The sequence below is a fragment of the Sander lucioperca genome, chromosome 13 (assembly GCF_008315115.2).
Source record: "Sander lucioperca isolate FBNREF2018 chromosome 13, SLUC_FBN_1.2, whole genome shotgun sequence".
Lineage (NCBI taxonomy): Eukaryota > Metazoa > Chordata > Actinopteri > Perciformes > Percidae > Sander > Sander lucioperca.
In genome coordinates, this window is record NC_050185.1 from 28,798,342 (window position 1) to 28,816,147 (window position 17,806).

At 41.6% G+C, this 17,806-nt stretch overlaps 1 protein-coding gene across 6 annotated transcripts in view; it reads left to right on the top strand.

Moving 5' to 3' along the window:
- sgcd (sarcoglycan, delta (dystrophin-associated glycoprotein)) overlaps positions 1-17,806 on the top strand; it is a 375,763-nt gene that overhangs the window by 334,390 nt on the left and 23,567 nt on the right. For all 6 annotated transcript variants that reach the window (XM_031307940.2, XM_036008800.1, XM_036008801.1 and 3 more), the window contains one exon: positions 8,662-8,734. In XM_031307940.2, coding sequence (XP_031163800.1) covers positions 8,662-8,734 — 73 coding nt within the window. The remainder of the gene's footprint in view (positions 1-8,661; positions 8,735-17,806) is intronic.

The window sequence follows — 17,806 nt, forward strand, 5'->3', positions numbered from 1 at the left end:
TTATTGAATATGCATTCTGGGGGGAATCCATTACTAGAGCTAAAGATGCACCAACCATTTAAATAATAAGTAACATTTTAATGTTATTTATATTACTGGGCACAGTAAACCTGACTAAGAATCACTTACTTATTCTATTTCTTTTGTCTGCGAATACAGACAAGCTTTTTTTCGGTAACACTTTACTTGAAGGTATCTAGTCTATACTTCCAGTCAGTGCTCGTAGTTTCACGGTTAGACATCCGAACAGCATCACAGACTCATCGAGGTTCCGCCCGCGGTATTTTTTTTACCCAGCTGTCAACTTTGACTGACTGGATTAAATTCAGAGATGCGCACGTCACTGCCGGTTAATGACATCCAGCGGGACTTTGTCTATTAGTGCTTCTTGTTTTTATCATGCCCATGCATTCGCGAAATGTACATACAGTAACATTGAGCTGTGACTGCACATGCTTATCCAGCTGTCAGGGAGGAATGTGACATTAATATTCATTTATCATCTAACTAAGTATGTGTGTCTGTGTACCCAAATGTGTAGGACTGCATGTTTTAAATTAAATTCAGATCCTTTACTTAAGTAAAAGTACTAATACCAAACTGTAAAAATACTCTATTACTAGTAAAAGTCCTGCATTGAAAATATTACTTAAATAAAAGTATGTAAGTTTTAACGGGGAAATGTACTTCAAGTATTCAAAGTAAAAGTACTCAATGCACGAAAATCGTCACATTTTAGAAAGTGTAAAGGATCCAAACAGTTGTGTGTTTAATGGTCTGATCATTTCAGATGGACTTGTAGGCCGTTATATTGTTGGCTAGTTAATTTATAATAAAACATGGAAATGTGTTTTGTGTGCAAAAATCTTAATTTGTAAAGTAATTAGTAACTAAAGCTGTCAGATAAATGTTGTCGAGTAAAAAGTACAGTATTTCATTTAAATTTTGACCCAGAAAAACAAGACAACACAAGGGTTAAACCAATCACAATCGTCTTGGGCGACGCTAAGCTCCGGACGCAGCGATGGTGGCTCTGCAGGATAGTCTTATCCTGGAAATGTACTTCCGTTGATCCAGACTATTAATGCAGGATACATGTATAAATGACATTTTCTTGTCAAGGACAACTACATCTGTGCAGTAGTAGCTCACCATTTTGCTTCTACCGACCATTTGTTGTAGACAGAAATGGGTGCAAAACAGTGCAGCATTATGCACCGAAATACATCAAGATAAATGCAGGATGTTGGTTATTGTTGCTCATGTGTCGGCGAGTCACGACCGTCACCAATCATTGAAATTATTCCTGGAGGGAGTTTCTTCTTCTATGCCTTGTGTGTCTCTGTATTTCATCACCTTAGAGATACTTCAGGCCACAACTGATGATATCTACCCCTGGTCTGAGGACTGCCTCCTAAACACACACACACACACACACACACACACACACACACACACACACACAGAGACACATGCACGCACACAAACACACAGACACGCACACACACTCGCTGATACACACACACACACACACACACACACACACACACAGACTGATACACACACATTGACATTTATACAGACACACATGGACACACACCTACACACACTCTGACACACACACACACACACACACACACACACACACACACAGACAGACACACACACACACACACAGACACATGCACGCACACACACTCTCTGATACACACACACACAGACTGATACACACATTCACATTTACACAGACACACATGGACACACACATACACACACACACACTCTGATACACACACACACACACACACACACTCTGATACACACACACACACTCTCTGATACACACACTGATACACACATACACACACACACAACACACACTGGACACACACACACTTACAGGGACACACATGGACACACAGCTGCTCACACAGACGTTAATCTTTAATGGCATCATTTATTTTCTCGCCCCCCACTGGTCCATGAACATGTCAGTGGTGTGACGTATTGCTGCTGTCTGGCCAGTATTCATGTGGAGCCTGTGATCAGAAAATCAGATAGATCAACTTTCATTCCCAGAGGTGCAAACCGATGGAGTCGTCACACTCGGCTGCATACAAATAAAGACAGCAGGGCCAAAATGGAAACATCCGCAGTGTCACAATGTCAATAATCTGTGACATCTAATGTGAGCAAATGTCTTCAAACTCTCCATCAATGTCTAACGCACAACTAGAGCCTGACTGATACTGATATGCATATGAGAGTTTTAAAAACCTGATAATCTATTAGAAATTGTTTTGTTTTTTACATTACAAAATTGTGATCAAGATATTTTCAATTTGAAACATAAAGTTATAACCAGGGTCCAAAATGAGCCACTCTCGAGTGGGGGAGTGTAGTTCGTGTCCCCGAAGAAGTTAAAGAGAAAACACAAGACTTTAGAGCTTAGATCGGCCCAAAAAATCAAGCCCGACCCTACCCGAGCCCGAGCACGTTGCGTCCGAGCCCGGCCCGGCCCGACACATTAACTGTAATTATGAGCCCGAGCCCGATTTAAACCCGACAATTTTTTAACACGTGGGCCGTTATAACTGACGTTCTCAACTACAATTCAGAGTTGTTTGAACTACAGAAATCTGTTTAGAATAATACAACAAGGACGAAGCTGTAAACTGCTGTTAGTTTAGAATGGAACGGATCGCAAATGGATCTGAATGAAGAAACGTAAAAAAAAAAAAAAGAAACAATGATGAACAACATATTGTTGTCACTGCCCACGACTTGTTTAAACTGCTTCCATACCGCTGACTTTCCTCCACACTTGCTCAAAGTTAATTCTCCTGTTTTTCTTTTTTTCTTTACATCTTCAAGCTCCCGGTGTGATGCGTGCGAGAGGAGGAGACTCCGCGCATGAAGTGCTGCATTTGGTAACTGCAGCCTAACTTTTGTACACATTTGTTACTTTTATATAGCCTATATATATATTTATAATATTTCTGATTATGGCATAGCTTTCTCCCCACCCAAATAAGATAATAAGGTAGGCGTAATGGATAAAAAAAAAAAAAAAAAAAAATTGCTTGATCAAGGGTCCGGCCCGGGCCCGGCCTGGCCCGAGGATGTGGCGGAAAATAACGGCCCGAGCCCGACCCGAGGTCCGGTCTCGGGCTCGGGCCGAGAATCTAAACTCTACAAGACTTTCAACAAGGAACTTGATGTTTGTGTCCTGGAAGTATACTGGTTATGGTGGTTTAAAAAAAATGGATTTGATTTCATGCTAATCTTTTTAGGTTTAGTCAATTTATTGTACATGTTAAAAAAAAAATACAAAGTAAAGAATAAAGAAACGAGATCACCGGCAACATACCAACCCGTTCTCACTCCGAACTCATTAAATACGGACGTTTGGACAGTGGATGTCAGCGTCAGAAGCGACTCAAAAAGCGCCCTTCAGCGTGTTTGTAGAACGCACCAGGGAGAGCAGCAAGAGCGACTACGGTAGCGAGTAGTATGAAAGGCACAAGGAAATCCACATAGGGAGGTTGGTTGGGGTGGTGGATGGGTCAAACAACACAGGACTTTCACCCAGGAGACCGGGGATCGCGTCCCGCGTGTCACGTTTCCTAAACCCAACCGTCCCGTTTTTCTTTTCCTAAACCGTCCCGTTCTTTCGCGTGTCATGAAAACATAACCCCACCCACAGTCTTTTCCTTAACCTAACTGCGTCAAAAGTGACTCCAATAGTCTCCCGACCAAGCACGTTTAAATAAAGCATGTTTAGATATGACGCTAAAGGAGACTTTTAGCGTCAATAACAACGCCAAAGGCACCTGACCAAGCATCTGTATTTTACGCGATGGGAGTGAGAATCTGTTGACATACAAGCAACAAATAAGCAACTCAAATAATGTTTGTGTTCAAAAGGGGCAGGAAGAAGTTGAGAACTTAAGATTTATTAGCAGGGTGAAGTTTGAGGAGAGGCTTTGTCGAACTAATTTCAGCAAATTGAATTCCCGTATGGATTTAGGATCCATTTTGGATCAATTCAGCAACATAGTGCTGTGTTTGGTTCCTGATTGCGGTCACAAATCAGTCTTAATATGCCAGAGTTTTTGGAAATCTTGCAGCTCTGTGTGGCATCTTTTCCACAGAAACAGTTGCTGAGATTCATGAGTGGTATTTGAAACTACAAATACAAAAAAAAAATCTCAGAAATGAAGCTACATTTATCACTTATGGCCCTGAGATAATCCTTTATGATTATAAATGATCCTGGAGGTGTTTCTGTGTAGAGGAATATTAAAGTTATTATTAAATACTAAAAGAATATCTACACACTGGCTGTGGTGACTACATAAGCGTGTTTAAACTTTTATACGTGGGTGATAAAAAATGGTGGTATGATTAAAATGAAATGACACCGGTTTTATCCTTTTAAACTAGCGATTTCAGACAAAGTGACCGCCAGGAGCAAAGGGAAGAGCTTTTTTTTCTTCTTTTTATTGCGACTGAGTACTGGGATTTCTAATGTTAGGCTTCTGTTTTATCTTCACTCACTTTACTGCAGGAAAGAGGCAGTGACACGCGCCGAGGCTTCCACTTCGCTTTACATCCCCCTCTCTTTGTTCTGGCTCAAACTGACTGAGCAGGTATTTAAATGTCAGCGCAGCTTTTCATGAGCTGCTAGAAATAGAGATTCTGTTTCTTTTTTTTTGTAAGCCCGCATTTTTGTTTGGCTTCTAAGAAAAGCTGAGATTCAGGGGAAATTCAGGACCGGCCCGTGGGTCAGAGATGGGGACTCGAATTTGAGACGTAGACTCGAGTCGCACTTAAGTTGCACACACGGTGACTTTCAGCCCAGTCTCACGGCAAGTTCGTGAAATGGTTATTGAATCTATTGATTTGTGTACTGAACACGTTAATGTCGTTATTTTCGTGTGGTGAGCACAAATTTTAAAGTAATGTATTTCAATGGGAAGCATATTTTGTGATCACAGAACGTTTACGGTAGCGAGTAGTATTGATAAAGCGAAAATCCGCACAGGGAGGTTGGTCGGGGTGGTGGATGGGTCAAACAACACAGGACCGGAGATCGCGTCCCGCGTGTTGCAGTTCCTTTCCACGTTATTCTCTTCCTAACCACAACCGTCCCGTTGTTGTCGGCGTGTCCTGCGTGTGACGGTTCCTTTTCCAGTTCTTCTTTTCCTAACCACAACCGTCCCGTTGTTGTGGCCAGCGTGAGGCGTTTCATGTCCCTGTTGCTGCGTGCCACAGAGACCGTGGATCGTGTCCTTGCGCCCGGGGATCGCGTCCCGCGTGTGGCGGTCCGTCCCGTTGTCGCTGGCGTGTGGTGTTTAATTTCCCCATTGTTGCGTCCCCCAGAGCAGCCCAGTGTCATGGCAGTTCGTAAAATGGTCAACTGCCAAACAACAACAACCAAATATTCAATACCATAGCATCTTAGTCTGGCTATCAGCAGACCAAGCTCAATCTTTTAAGATTGAACATTAGTCTGGGGAGTCTGCTCTGTATTTTCTACTGCACAAGAGGCGGGATCAACGGGCATAGTTCAAATGACTCTGGACGCAATTGGATAGTCCTTCAACCAATCAGACCAACGATCCGGGTGACGTAGCACGCCTGCGCTTCGGTGGCCGGCTTGTTGAATATAAACAAAAAGCTGCTTGCCGTCGCTTCTCTATCGTCATTGTGTTAAACCCACCAATAGCGCACCAGGAGGATAAGCCAGTTTGTGATTGGTCCCCGCAGATTGGTAACAGAAGCAGGATAGAAAGATGTACAGGTTTCCAGCCTGAGCTGCAGGGAGAAATCAAATCGCCAGCAGATCGGGCTGGATTTACCCCGTCTAATAGCATGTATGTTTTACTTGGACATTTTTTATGTATATTTACAGAAAGTATAAAGTACAAAAGGTAAAAAAAGAGGGGAACAGAAGTGGCTCCGAATAATTATAATTTATATGACATTATACCTAACTTTGAGTTTAAAAAAAGCAAAAAATATGAATTATTGTGACTAATAGTTAAGATCAGAGGATGTTGAGTGGATCACATACTGGCTGATGTCAAAGTTAAGTCAGGATATGTTTTTGAAACCATGTGTCAAATGCTATAAAATTGAATAAAACACCCAAAATTCAATGGAGGTAGTCATTCATTTTACCGTCGAAAAAGTGCCTCCATGCATCCATGTTATTTTTGGGCAATTTGGTTCAAAGAAACCCATAGTTTTGACATAAAAAACTTGGAAATTGGACCCGAGGATAACACAAGGGTTAAGAGGAGACTTATCCATCCCACATGAGCGAGCCAAATCTCCACTCTGCATAAAGATATTTTATTTTCCTGACTTTTTCAACAGGTTGAGCTGTGTTATGAAGAGCTCCCTGGAGCAATGAGGGTGTTGTAAATATCTCCAGACATTAAGGAAACTCAGGCATTAATCGCCTGTTTAACTGAAAAATACTCTAACTTATCAAAGTTGTCGCGCCCCAACTAAATCTGTCCAGGTGGCTTCAACATATACGACTTCAATAAAAGAAGGATGTTCATATTTGTTGTGGTTGCACCGTTAAAATGACTAATATAATGGCTTTCAAAATATTCGCCAATGTTTGGGCAAGATCTGTACTTATTTATGTTCGTACTTCACTTATGTTCATACTGGACTACAATAGAATTCATACAGTCCATTGTTTTAGAAACAATCTTAACTTTTTAACCTAATCTCACTTCACGTAAGGGTTAATGCCCGACGAGGTGTCCATTGTTGGGTATTAATGGACGACGGCGAGGCGTGAACCGTCCGACGTAGCCTGCAGCTTGTGTGTTAGCGCCATCCTGCGGTTGTTAAGAGGAACGAGGCACCAAAGCGCTACACAGTGTTGGAAACGACAGATTAACATTTACTTTTTGTTTTAAAGTAACGCATTTATTTAGAACTGTTAACAGTCAGTTTCACTGGAACTAGTAGGTGTCCTATAACACTTTTTTATGGACACCCTGCAGCCAATCAGAATCAAGTATTCACCCAGACCATGGTATAATTCTACTTAACATTTTAATTCCTTATATACAATATATATATATATATATATATATATATATATATATATATATAATTTTTGTGTGTATATATATATATATATATACACACACATATACTAATACATAAACATAAATATACACACATACATACATACATGTAAAAAAAAAAAAGAAAGAAAACTGTATGTATACACATGAATATAGATATACACACGCACATATATACACACGTTTTTTTCTCTATCTGTAGCTATGTTGCTTTATGTTACTTTATACGCTTATTGACTAGCTCTTTTCTCACTCTTTCTTACCTTAAATTTGACTGTGAGCAACTGCAACTAAACAGTCCCTGAGGGGATCAATAAAGTATTCTGATTCTGACTTCATCACTGGGGGATCGGGGCTAAAAGCCAACAAAATATTCCATTGATCAGGTTGGAACATTTTCCTCTCCATCTAATGTAGATGAGTGTCACAGAGTGAGAAGTGTTTTCCCGGCAGTGCCTCAAAGGCTTTGAGACACATTTAGTCACGGCCATTGATCTGCACCCGATGCCTTGTTGATTTGATGTACACGAACGCTTCAGTTTACTCACACGTGGCTGCTGTATTTGCACTACAGTCGATCTGAGCCTCGGGGTGAGGGCCAACCGAGTATTACTTTGTTATTTTCTAATGCCGTTAGCTTGTACTTCATCACAAGCAAGCGATGGAATGTAAAATTTCTTGGCGGAAAACAAACCAATCTGGCAACAGTTCTGCAGCCTGCAAATTCAAACAGATGACCATGGCTAGTAACTTTGAAATGTTACCCGCCAAAGTACATTTTTACCCTCGGGTTGGGGGTGTAAATTTAAAGCCCTGCATGTAATGCTTTGAGAATCAACAGGATCTTATACTGTATTCTGAATTTTACCGGAAGCCGATGAAGGGATGCTTCATGACGGACATCTGGCGGAATTTCCAGCGGCTACGGAGCAATCCCAGAAGTGGAACGTCTTGGATATAGACTAGCCTGAACCTCATCAAACTGAGACTGTTTCACAACATTAACGATGTGTTTAACGACCGTTACGTTCTCTGGTTTAGATATGAGAACGGAAAACGCTCCTGTGGGTCTTATTGGACCGGCATCGTCGTATGGTTCGGAGGACTTGTTGGCAACCAACTGTTATTTTAAAAATACACACACTGTATCCTATCACAGAACACTGTCTTGTTGCTTCATATTGTGAAATCTTATTGGGAGTCACCTCACTGCCCACAGGAGGAGCATTTTTTTTTGAAGTTCATGTTTTTTTCTGAAGCAGCATCTTTTAATCTACGCTTATTTTCCCTTCATGATGAAAGAAGGAAGGTTTTTAGTTTCGAAACTCCCCTCATCATGTATTCCATCCAAGTATTCTTCCCTATCAAACGTGTGTGTGAGTCGGTCTTATCAGGGAGGCGAGCTGAGGGCCGCTGTGCGCGCTGACTGCAGCCGTATAGATCGGCCGAGTCTCAGAGATTATGTCCATTGATCGGACAGGAGGGGTTTTGTAGTTTCAATTGACGGCGGCCTCCCGGCTGATGTTGTGTTCTGTGATTTCAGGGGCAGAAGGAGCCGTGTTCAGCAAATCAGTGGAGACGCCTCACGTCAGGGCCGAGCCTTTCAAGGAGCTAAGGTGAGTCAGCGTCTGTTCTTATCATAGCACACAACAAACACATACACAAGAGTGCCAAATAATGGGTAATCAGCCATAGTAAATGGGGCTGCACAATATACTGTATATCGTTTTTTTTAATCGTCATCACGATACCAACTGGTGCAATAAACATATCGCAAAAGACGCTCAGAGATTTTTTGGGCCCTATCTTGCACACGCCGTAGCACACCGCCCGACGCAAGTGTCTTTGCTAGTTTAAGTCAATAATCCATCCAGCGCCCACGTTGTTTAAATAGCAAATGTACCTGCGCCCATCTGTGCGCCCATGGGCGTGCTGGTCTTACAGGGAGGTGTGTTCAGGTGCATTCTTGGCGTGTTGCTGTCTTGAGGCAGCGGAAAGTGGTCGTGCCATTGACCAACAAAAACCTGGTCTAAAGTCAATAACGCAGCATTTCATTGTTGTTTTAACAGAGCATTAGTAAAATGAGCCTAGGCTTGTGCACAGCGCGCGCACACTATGCTTTTTACACACACAGAGACGCACAGCAGCACACACACATGCAGAAGATTACAAATAAAAATATTACAATGTGAAATAGTATTATATGATCTGCTCGCGCGCTTTCTCTTCACGCACAAGCAGATCAGTTTTGCCATCATAATAGCAATGCGCCAAGGTCCAAACGCGCCTGGCTTTTAAAGGGAATGGGAGATGATCTCTGATTGGTTTATTGCATGTTACGTCCAAAACACACCTATGATTAATTAAGACACTAAGGTCAACCCCCAACCGCACGGACCCTTTTTTCCGCCGTTAAACTAGCAAAAGTGGATTTGTACACGCCCTAAACGCACCGACGCCAGGCGCTTCACGCCGTGCACTTAGATCGTTAAAATAGGGCCCTTTGTGTTAGTTAGGGCTCATGTAGCCTAATATGTAATTTAAGGTGTTCCTGTTCAGAGGAGCAAAATATGGGAGGAGTTATGGCATTCATCTGATTTCTCATTACTGATTTACCATAACAGCAGGGGATTGTAGAATGGGCTAAATTGGGTATTTTTCATTTACTAATAGAAAAAAAGTATTCACACACACGTACACTTGACAGATGCTATACATAAACAGTGTACTCTTTAAAGTTTAGTGCGTAACTTTTTTTTAATAATAACGAACGTTCATTATATTCAAGCCATTGCCAAATGAGTTGCTACAAAGCTAATTAAGACTATCAGCTCCACACAACTCTCTCTGGATTTCTCAGACTATGTTGAGAATATTGTGGCGTCCTGTGACTTTCCCGCACAGAAACTCGAGTGAAGATAATGACCTCTTCTGAAGAGTCCATCATGTCTTTTTAATCCTCCGTGTCCTCCTTGGCTACTAGCAACTGCGTGGAGGAGGAGTGGGGGTGGTGTGTGATCACGAAAGGCTTGTATCATGTGGACGCACCCACAGTGTTCTTGTCATTACTTAGAATTCCTCATGGGGGCGACAGAAACTACGCACTATAGCTTTAATATTCCAGTTCTAATCACAGAAACAGCACATTTAGACTTTTCTGCCAGTATTTGAGTTTGTGCTGCATTGCTAATGATGAATCATCGATGCTTTACTAATAGCTTTACAATCCAGTTTGATTGATCATATGCAATTAAAAGCCCCTTTTTCTTAATATCATTTTGCCCAAAGAAAAGAATGCTGTCTAAAAAAATTGCACTAAAGGATTTAGGATCGATGAGCTTTCCAAAAAAATACTTTTTCTACTTTTTTTTTTTTATCTTGCAAATTCTGTATGTATGTGTTTCAGCCCCGAGGTCACAGTCAGTGTACTCAAGTGCATAAAAGATCTTGACACCTTTCAGTTGACTGGGGAGGGAAAAAAAGTGCCAACCCAGTAAAGAGGCCGGATTTAAATGTAGAAATCTATGAAGAGGTGGAAAGAACACTTTTCCATGGGCAATTAGCGCTCCAGTCCATTAACATCCGTCTGACAGAGCCTGAATCAGTGCTGTGTTAAGTAATCTTCAGATCAAGGGGTCCATCTCGATGCTTTGATGCCTCATCTTTCCCCCGTCTTCTTTTTCCTTCTTCATCAGTCCCTCTCCACTTCCAAATCAACACTCAGATGTTCATTGCAATCAACAAAAATCTAACAACATATCCTGTATCAAGGGGGGGAAATGAACGAGAGAGAGAGAGAGAGATAAGAGAGAGGACTAAAGAGAAGCAGAGAGAATCCAGAGCAAGATTTGGCTTAAAAGAGAAATTATTTTCAGACTAACACTAGAAGAAAGGGAAGGGAAAAAGATGATCTGAGATAGATGGGAAGAGGTGAAACGGAAGATGTCTATTCGGACATATTTTGGTGAAACACTGACTATTTGGACCATACTGATCATACATATGGACAGCTGAGAAGTGGGTTATTCTGCAGGGGTGGTAATGTGCTTTGAAATGAAATCATGAGAGTCTTGCTGGAGTTGGGGCGCTCCCTTCGTCTCAATCGTCATAAAACTCAGTCCAAGTCAGTCTTTTTCCCGACAAATGATTCCGACAAAATCAAACGGGTTTGATATTATCGTAAATTTTAAGTCTCGGTAGTGAAGTTACATAATGTGTACATTGTCAACAACCAATGGGTGCACTCCCTCCAGAACCAAACAGGAAGCAGCAACAGCTAGAGCCAATGTTGTTTATGGTTGCTATGGCGCCGCGCAAAGCTAAACGCTAAAAAGGAAAAGTTGTTGATTTTCAACCCTTCTGAAGGGAGTCATCCAACGGGAGTTTTCCCGGCGGATAAACACAGACCTCCGGGTACAGGAGACATTCATCTGAATGTACGGAGGAACAAAAATCGGCAAACTTTCCCTTAAGTTACCAGCTAACGCTAGCAGTAGCTAGCTAGCTTGGTTAAATATTTCAAAACAAATCCAGTTGTAGTCTTGCAATGTGTGACCCTGCCAGATCCCCAGTCTTTACACATTATGACATTATGTCTTTAACGTTAGATGTGAGATGATTGTCTTTATATGTGAGATGGTGTCGGACTTTAGTCTCAAAGTCTGTTCATAGTCTTCTAGTGTCTGGTAGGCATTAGTCGCGCACACGGTGACTTTAGACTTGACTTGAGACTCGTCCTCAAACAACTTCAGACTAGACTCGAAATCGAGATGTGGGACTTTAATCTTTATTCTTTAGGAAACGTCTGACGAGCTGAGCATAACCTTCATATGTCAGTCCCTGACATAAGGAACATGATTATGCGATCGCATAATTCAATGCATAATTAGCCAAAGTCTGCATATTTATGCGGGGGCTGCATTTTTTCAAATACGCCGCACTTTCACCGCGTAAATTGGCGATTTCTGCGCAAAATATGCAGGGCTTGCATGATTTCATAATCCCCGCATTTTCGTTGCAAAAAAGTCACATATATCTTAGCAGAAAGTTGAAAAATGTTGCGTTGACTTCACACAAGAGCAGCCATTTTCCCCTGTTGCCATGGGAACGTTATGAAGTGTCGTAATTACGCGATGTTAACATCATCGAAAAGCTGCAAACCCCGCGATGAAGCCATGATGAAACCGCAGTTTTTGCAAGCTCCCGCAATTTCATCGCATAAAATTGCATAAATATCCTGCATATTCCATCGAATATTTTAAGAAAACGTGCTGCATAATCAAGGATTTTTTGCCCGCAACAATCACAAAAAAACTTTTTCAAAAAAAAAATTCTGGAAGGACTGATGTGTAATATGTAACGTATCCGCTGCGCCAACCACATGAGAGAGAACAAACATGTTGACTGCACTGGCAGCTTCTTTGCCATTCATCAGAAGCTTTTTCTTTAAAAAGTTGATACCACATGGCCCAAACAAAAGAAGCCCTGAATGCAAAATATGTGGACTCCGAGACTTGAGACTTGACTTGGACGCTAGCTCAGAGACTTGTTTGCATCGCTACTGTGATGTGAAAGTGGTTACTCATACTGTAGTTATGAAACCAAACATCATAATCACCAAATTTGCGGAGCTTTTGAGCCTAATTTCTTTCTCATTGTTTTTGGTACTTTTACTGCACCATTCACTCTCAGGACTCGTTCTACCTTGTTTCTAGCAGCAGCTGGTTACAGTTAGCCTGGTCCTACCAGACTCTGGTACATTTCATTTGTACAGAGAGTCTGGCCACTCTCCATTGACAAGTGTTAACAACGATAACCAATCGCTAACGTTTGGTCGTGACGTCGGCTTAGCATCGCTCGTGTTAGCCTTAGCCAACTCCTTCACCACTAACGGAGCGAGCTGGAAAATCAAACTGCTGCTAGCACAGCTCGAAATTGGCGCACAGCGCTGCGCTTAAAGTTCTTTCACAAACTGCCATGAGACTGGGTCGTCAGGGCTGTGTGTCTGTCAGATAAATGTTCAGTTCTTCTGCCCCAAAGTGGTCAAAAAAATCCACCATATCTGTTTGCCATGAGGGGACAACTTACAGCCACCTTTCAAGCCGAATCTTTAATGATCACAGGATTGTGGGTGGACCTCACTTTAAGGCAGAAAGGTGTCCCAGGTTATCAGCTCCCTGACAGGTGTATGTGTGTGTGTATGTATGTGTGTGTGTGTGTGTGTGTGTGTGTGTGTGTGTGTGTGTGTGTGTGTGTGTGTGTGTGTGTGTGTATGTGTATGTGTGTGTGTGTGTGTGTGTGTGTGTGTGTGTGTGTGTGTGTGTGTGGACAGCCAAGGATGTCTCCTTGGTGTAAACGTCTTGTTTATCATCTTTCTCCTGCCTGTGCTGTCAGATGTGATGACATTCAATCAGAGGAGAGAGAGAGAGAGAGAGAGAGAGAGAGAGATGTTTATAACGGGACAGAAAATGAGAGAAGGATAAAAAAAGAGGATGAGGAGAGAGAGCTACAGTGCTGTGTGACAGTGAATGAGTGAGAAGAAAATGAAAGCCCTGTTTGTCAGCATACTTATTATGATATGTTGAACCCCTTGACTGCTTGGTGAGTCAGATACGTGACTATGCACATGCGTGTTCTATTTCATCCTTACAGTGCTTAACACTACCAGCATCCAGGATGAGGACCCTAGACCCAAATGTTCTTTGGAGAATTGTTTGATTGTTTCGATCCGAATTGAAAGAGGGGCAGAGAGGGAAAGACTGTGAGGTGAAAATAAGAAAAGCTACAAAGAGATGGGAAAAGAAATGACAAAAAGTACGAAGTGGAAACGTTGAAGAACAGAAGGCAGGAGTAAGAAGAAGAAAAGAAAAAGAGGTTAGCAAGAATGAAAGAGCTTGATCGGACAGAGTATAGGCAGAGTGGCAAAAAAGAAAGAAGAGAATAGAGGATTTGTTTTTTTGTCAGAATGAGACAGGGAGAAAGACGAGAAGTACGAAACTAAAAGAAGAAAAAAAGACAAGAGGGATAGAGAGATAATACGGAGAAGGAAAAGAGCTTTATGTGACAGGGAAGAAACGCCGCAGAGACGAGCGTGACGGAAATTAGGGGGTTGGATAGGGAAGGACTTTGATGACAAATATCTAATAACAGTATTTCAGTGGCGTGTGTGCACTGAGATGCAATGTGATTCATCAATCAAGGCTGTTTTTCCTTTCAAGAGCCTTCAGCCATCATTTCAAATAACACAAAAAAAAGTGGAGAAAAAAAGTCCCGTCAGTGATGCACGGATCATTTGCCAGCTCCTCTCCAAAGCCCCTCATCATGTGATTGTCCGTATAATTTGACAGTCAGAGTCGACGGCGATGTGTTTTTATTTCTCCCCCCTTTTCGCTCTTCCCCTGTGTTTGTGCGTCTTTCGTTGACAATCTGCCAATTGAGAATGAAATATGGCACAAGCTATCCAATTATGTCAGGAAAAAAAAGTGGGCGAGCGAGCTCGTTGGAGCATGGCTAAAATCTAATCTTACTCTAATCTCTCCTAACCCCTTGGCAGGTAGCAATCGAGGACTCAAATCCCATTTTCAGGATATGATAGTAACCCCAAACACACACACACACACACACACACACACACACACACACACACATATACACCTTTCTGAAAAAATATCCTCGAGGTCTGTAAATAAGATTTGAGCCTCTTGCTCCTGCACACACTTTTTTGAAAGCGTAACCGTCATATCCATCTGCGAGGTAATGCCTTGTCAACAGGATGTGTCCTTGCATCCCACAGACACCTTTGTAAAAGTAAAAAAAACGGCAGCCTCGCTGAATTTGATAGCACACCTTTATGATTTATGTCCGGACCAATTCCGAGCACAGATAAAAGGAATAAAGATGAAGCAATAAGAAGGACGGTGAATTTTGGGACGTGGCGCAAGAAAAGCAATGGAAACAGCAGCGAGGAGGAGGGTTGGGAGGTTTATGTATTTCTTACGAGGGGGAAATGAGATGTGAAGTGGCTCGCTTCGTGGTGATGTGAAAACTTTCTCAGCTGAGAAGCTAACAAAGTTTTCACATCACCAAAACGTTGATAGACTCACATTAGACGCTCAGAAACTCAATTTTGGTGACGTTTGTCCTAGAGCTCTTCCTGCACAGACAGTTTTTTTTTTGTCCTGCAATCTTCACTCTACACGAGAATATTATAGTGCTGAGATTGAAACCGCGCTGACGGTCGGAAACGCACAGCGGGAGGTTAAATTCAGTCTCATCCGGCACAAAGTGGGAAATGTTCACGACATGTTACATGACACGGAGACAGTTATACAGGCTTTCTGCAGGTTTCACCAAGACAAATTTAAGACTTTTTAAGACCTTTTAACCCTTGTGTTGTCTTCACCGTCGTCCATGAACTTGTCATTCCGGGTCAAAATTGAAAAATTTGGGGTTTTTTGGAACTTTTTCCAACTTTTTTGACTTTTTTTTAATGCTTTTGGCACTTTTTTTAAACGTTTGTCCCTCTTTTCAATGCTTTTTTTAATTCATGGTCAATAAACCTAATAAAATGACATTATACCTATTATGAATTATTTGGACTAATAGAATAGTTAAGATCAGAGGATGTTGAGTGAATCACAGACTGGTTTATGTCAAAGTTTGGTCGGGATGCTGTTTTTCAAATGCCATGAAATTAAACAACCAAAATTCAATGGAAGTTATCATTAATCAAATTTGACCCGAGGACAACACAAGGGTTAAGGACCATTATGAATGCAATTTAAGACCTTTTATCACGAAAAAAAAGTGTACAAAAGGAAATGCTGTCACAGAATTATTTGCAAAGTAAACTAATTACATGTAAGTATCTGGCCGCCCGTACACCCAACGTTCCCAGTTTAATTGCTTTCTTGCATAAGAAGCAGTGGGCTGTAAATACATTGTCAACCAAGCCCTAAATTCAGTTTTTTCAAGCAAAGTATCGCTAAACTTGCACTTCCCTAGCCTGGATGCCAGCCAAACTTAGCCCCGCCCACAACATTTGAGGTCGGGAAGTTCGGTCTGGACTTGATCCATTGTGGAGCAACTGTGCTCGAACCAAAGCTGTTTGGACCAATCAAATTGTCAGGGCAGGGCAGGAACAGAGAACCGTGATCAAGGCATTTGTCGATCGAAAAGATGTTTTTGCCGTCCTTCCTACGGTATTCGGCAACGTCACATACTCCGTTGCTCTGATTGGTTGTAGGTCTATCCAATTGAGTGCAGAGACATTTTCTTTCCTGGTTGGGTTGACACACGCCCCATAATCACAGCCCAATGGAGCAGCATCAGACTCATATTCTGACTAGAATCTGAGTATGACCACGTCAGGCTAGGACATCCCCATAGCTGAAGAATAAAATCGGTTTTATGTCTGTGGTACAATCCAAAAGATAACAGGAAAGCTGATTGGCTACCTGTTTAAAATACAATACAACACAGTACTTCAGCGAATGTAAGACTTTTAAAGGCCTAAAATTTTGATTTTGAAATGTTAGACTTTTTTTTTAGACAGTTTAAGACCCTGCAGAAACCCTGTTCTAGAAACTGTTTTGGTCAGTACGCCAGTACGTTTTTTTTTTTTTTAAATAGCTCTACATGCTCATATCCTATTTCAATTAGTGGTTTGTTTTTTATCGCTATTATTATTAGGAGTAGTAAAAGAAGTAGTAGAATAATATATTTTCGGTTCCACTTTACTTGAAGGTAGCTACATAAGAGTGACATGACACTGTCATGAACGTGTCATAAACATTATAAACAAGTCATAAACATTTGACATAACGCTTCTGTCATTAAGTGTCATTCGGTTTTTGTCATGACAAGTTAGGGTTAGAGTTAGGGTTAGGGTTCATGTGTCATGACAGTGTCATGTCACTCTTATGTAGATACCTTCAAGAAAAGTGTTACCTAATTTTCTCTAGACTTTCAAAAAAAGGAAAATGCCGCACTCTGCTCTTGCTGCAGCATCACCATTAATTAAAGAAACTAGCGTTACAGCCCCTCTGGACAGCAGTATTTTGTAAAGTATTTAGTAAATACTCTTGACGGAGGAAGGGACAATAGGGTTAGTTTCTTTAATAAATGGTGATTTTGTAGAAGAGCAGAGTGTGGGATTTTACTTTCTTTCATATCTGTGATATTTTCCAACGCACCTGTACAGAAGAGTTGTTGGAAGTGCAAATTGTTTCTTCGAAAAAAAAAAAAAAATCTTTTGGTTTGTACTGTGTGCAGAAAAAAAGATGTTCTAATCATCAGAGAAGAAGCCCTGACACTGCAAGCCAACCTGACCACTGTGGACTGTGTTGAGATCAGACATTCAGCGAGCGTTGCCTTAAGCTCTTCTTTTTTTTTTCTCTCTTCATCCTCTCCTTTCAGCTCTTGTTTCAAATCTTGCTGTCTCACAATCTCCTCTGCTCTCTCACCTTCCTCTCATCTTCCCTCTCCATCCTCACCCTACCCTCACTTAACCCTCTATCCTCCTCTTCTTCTTGCCTCAATTACCTCCATCTTCCCTCTGTTCCTGTCCCAACGTTACCCCTTTTTGTTTTCCAAGCCATTTTCTGGTATTCTTTCTTCTTCTCCCATCTAGGCATGGGCCGGTATAAGATTCTGACGGTATGATAACCCTCAGCAAAAATATCACGGTT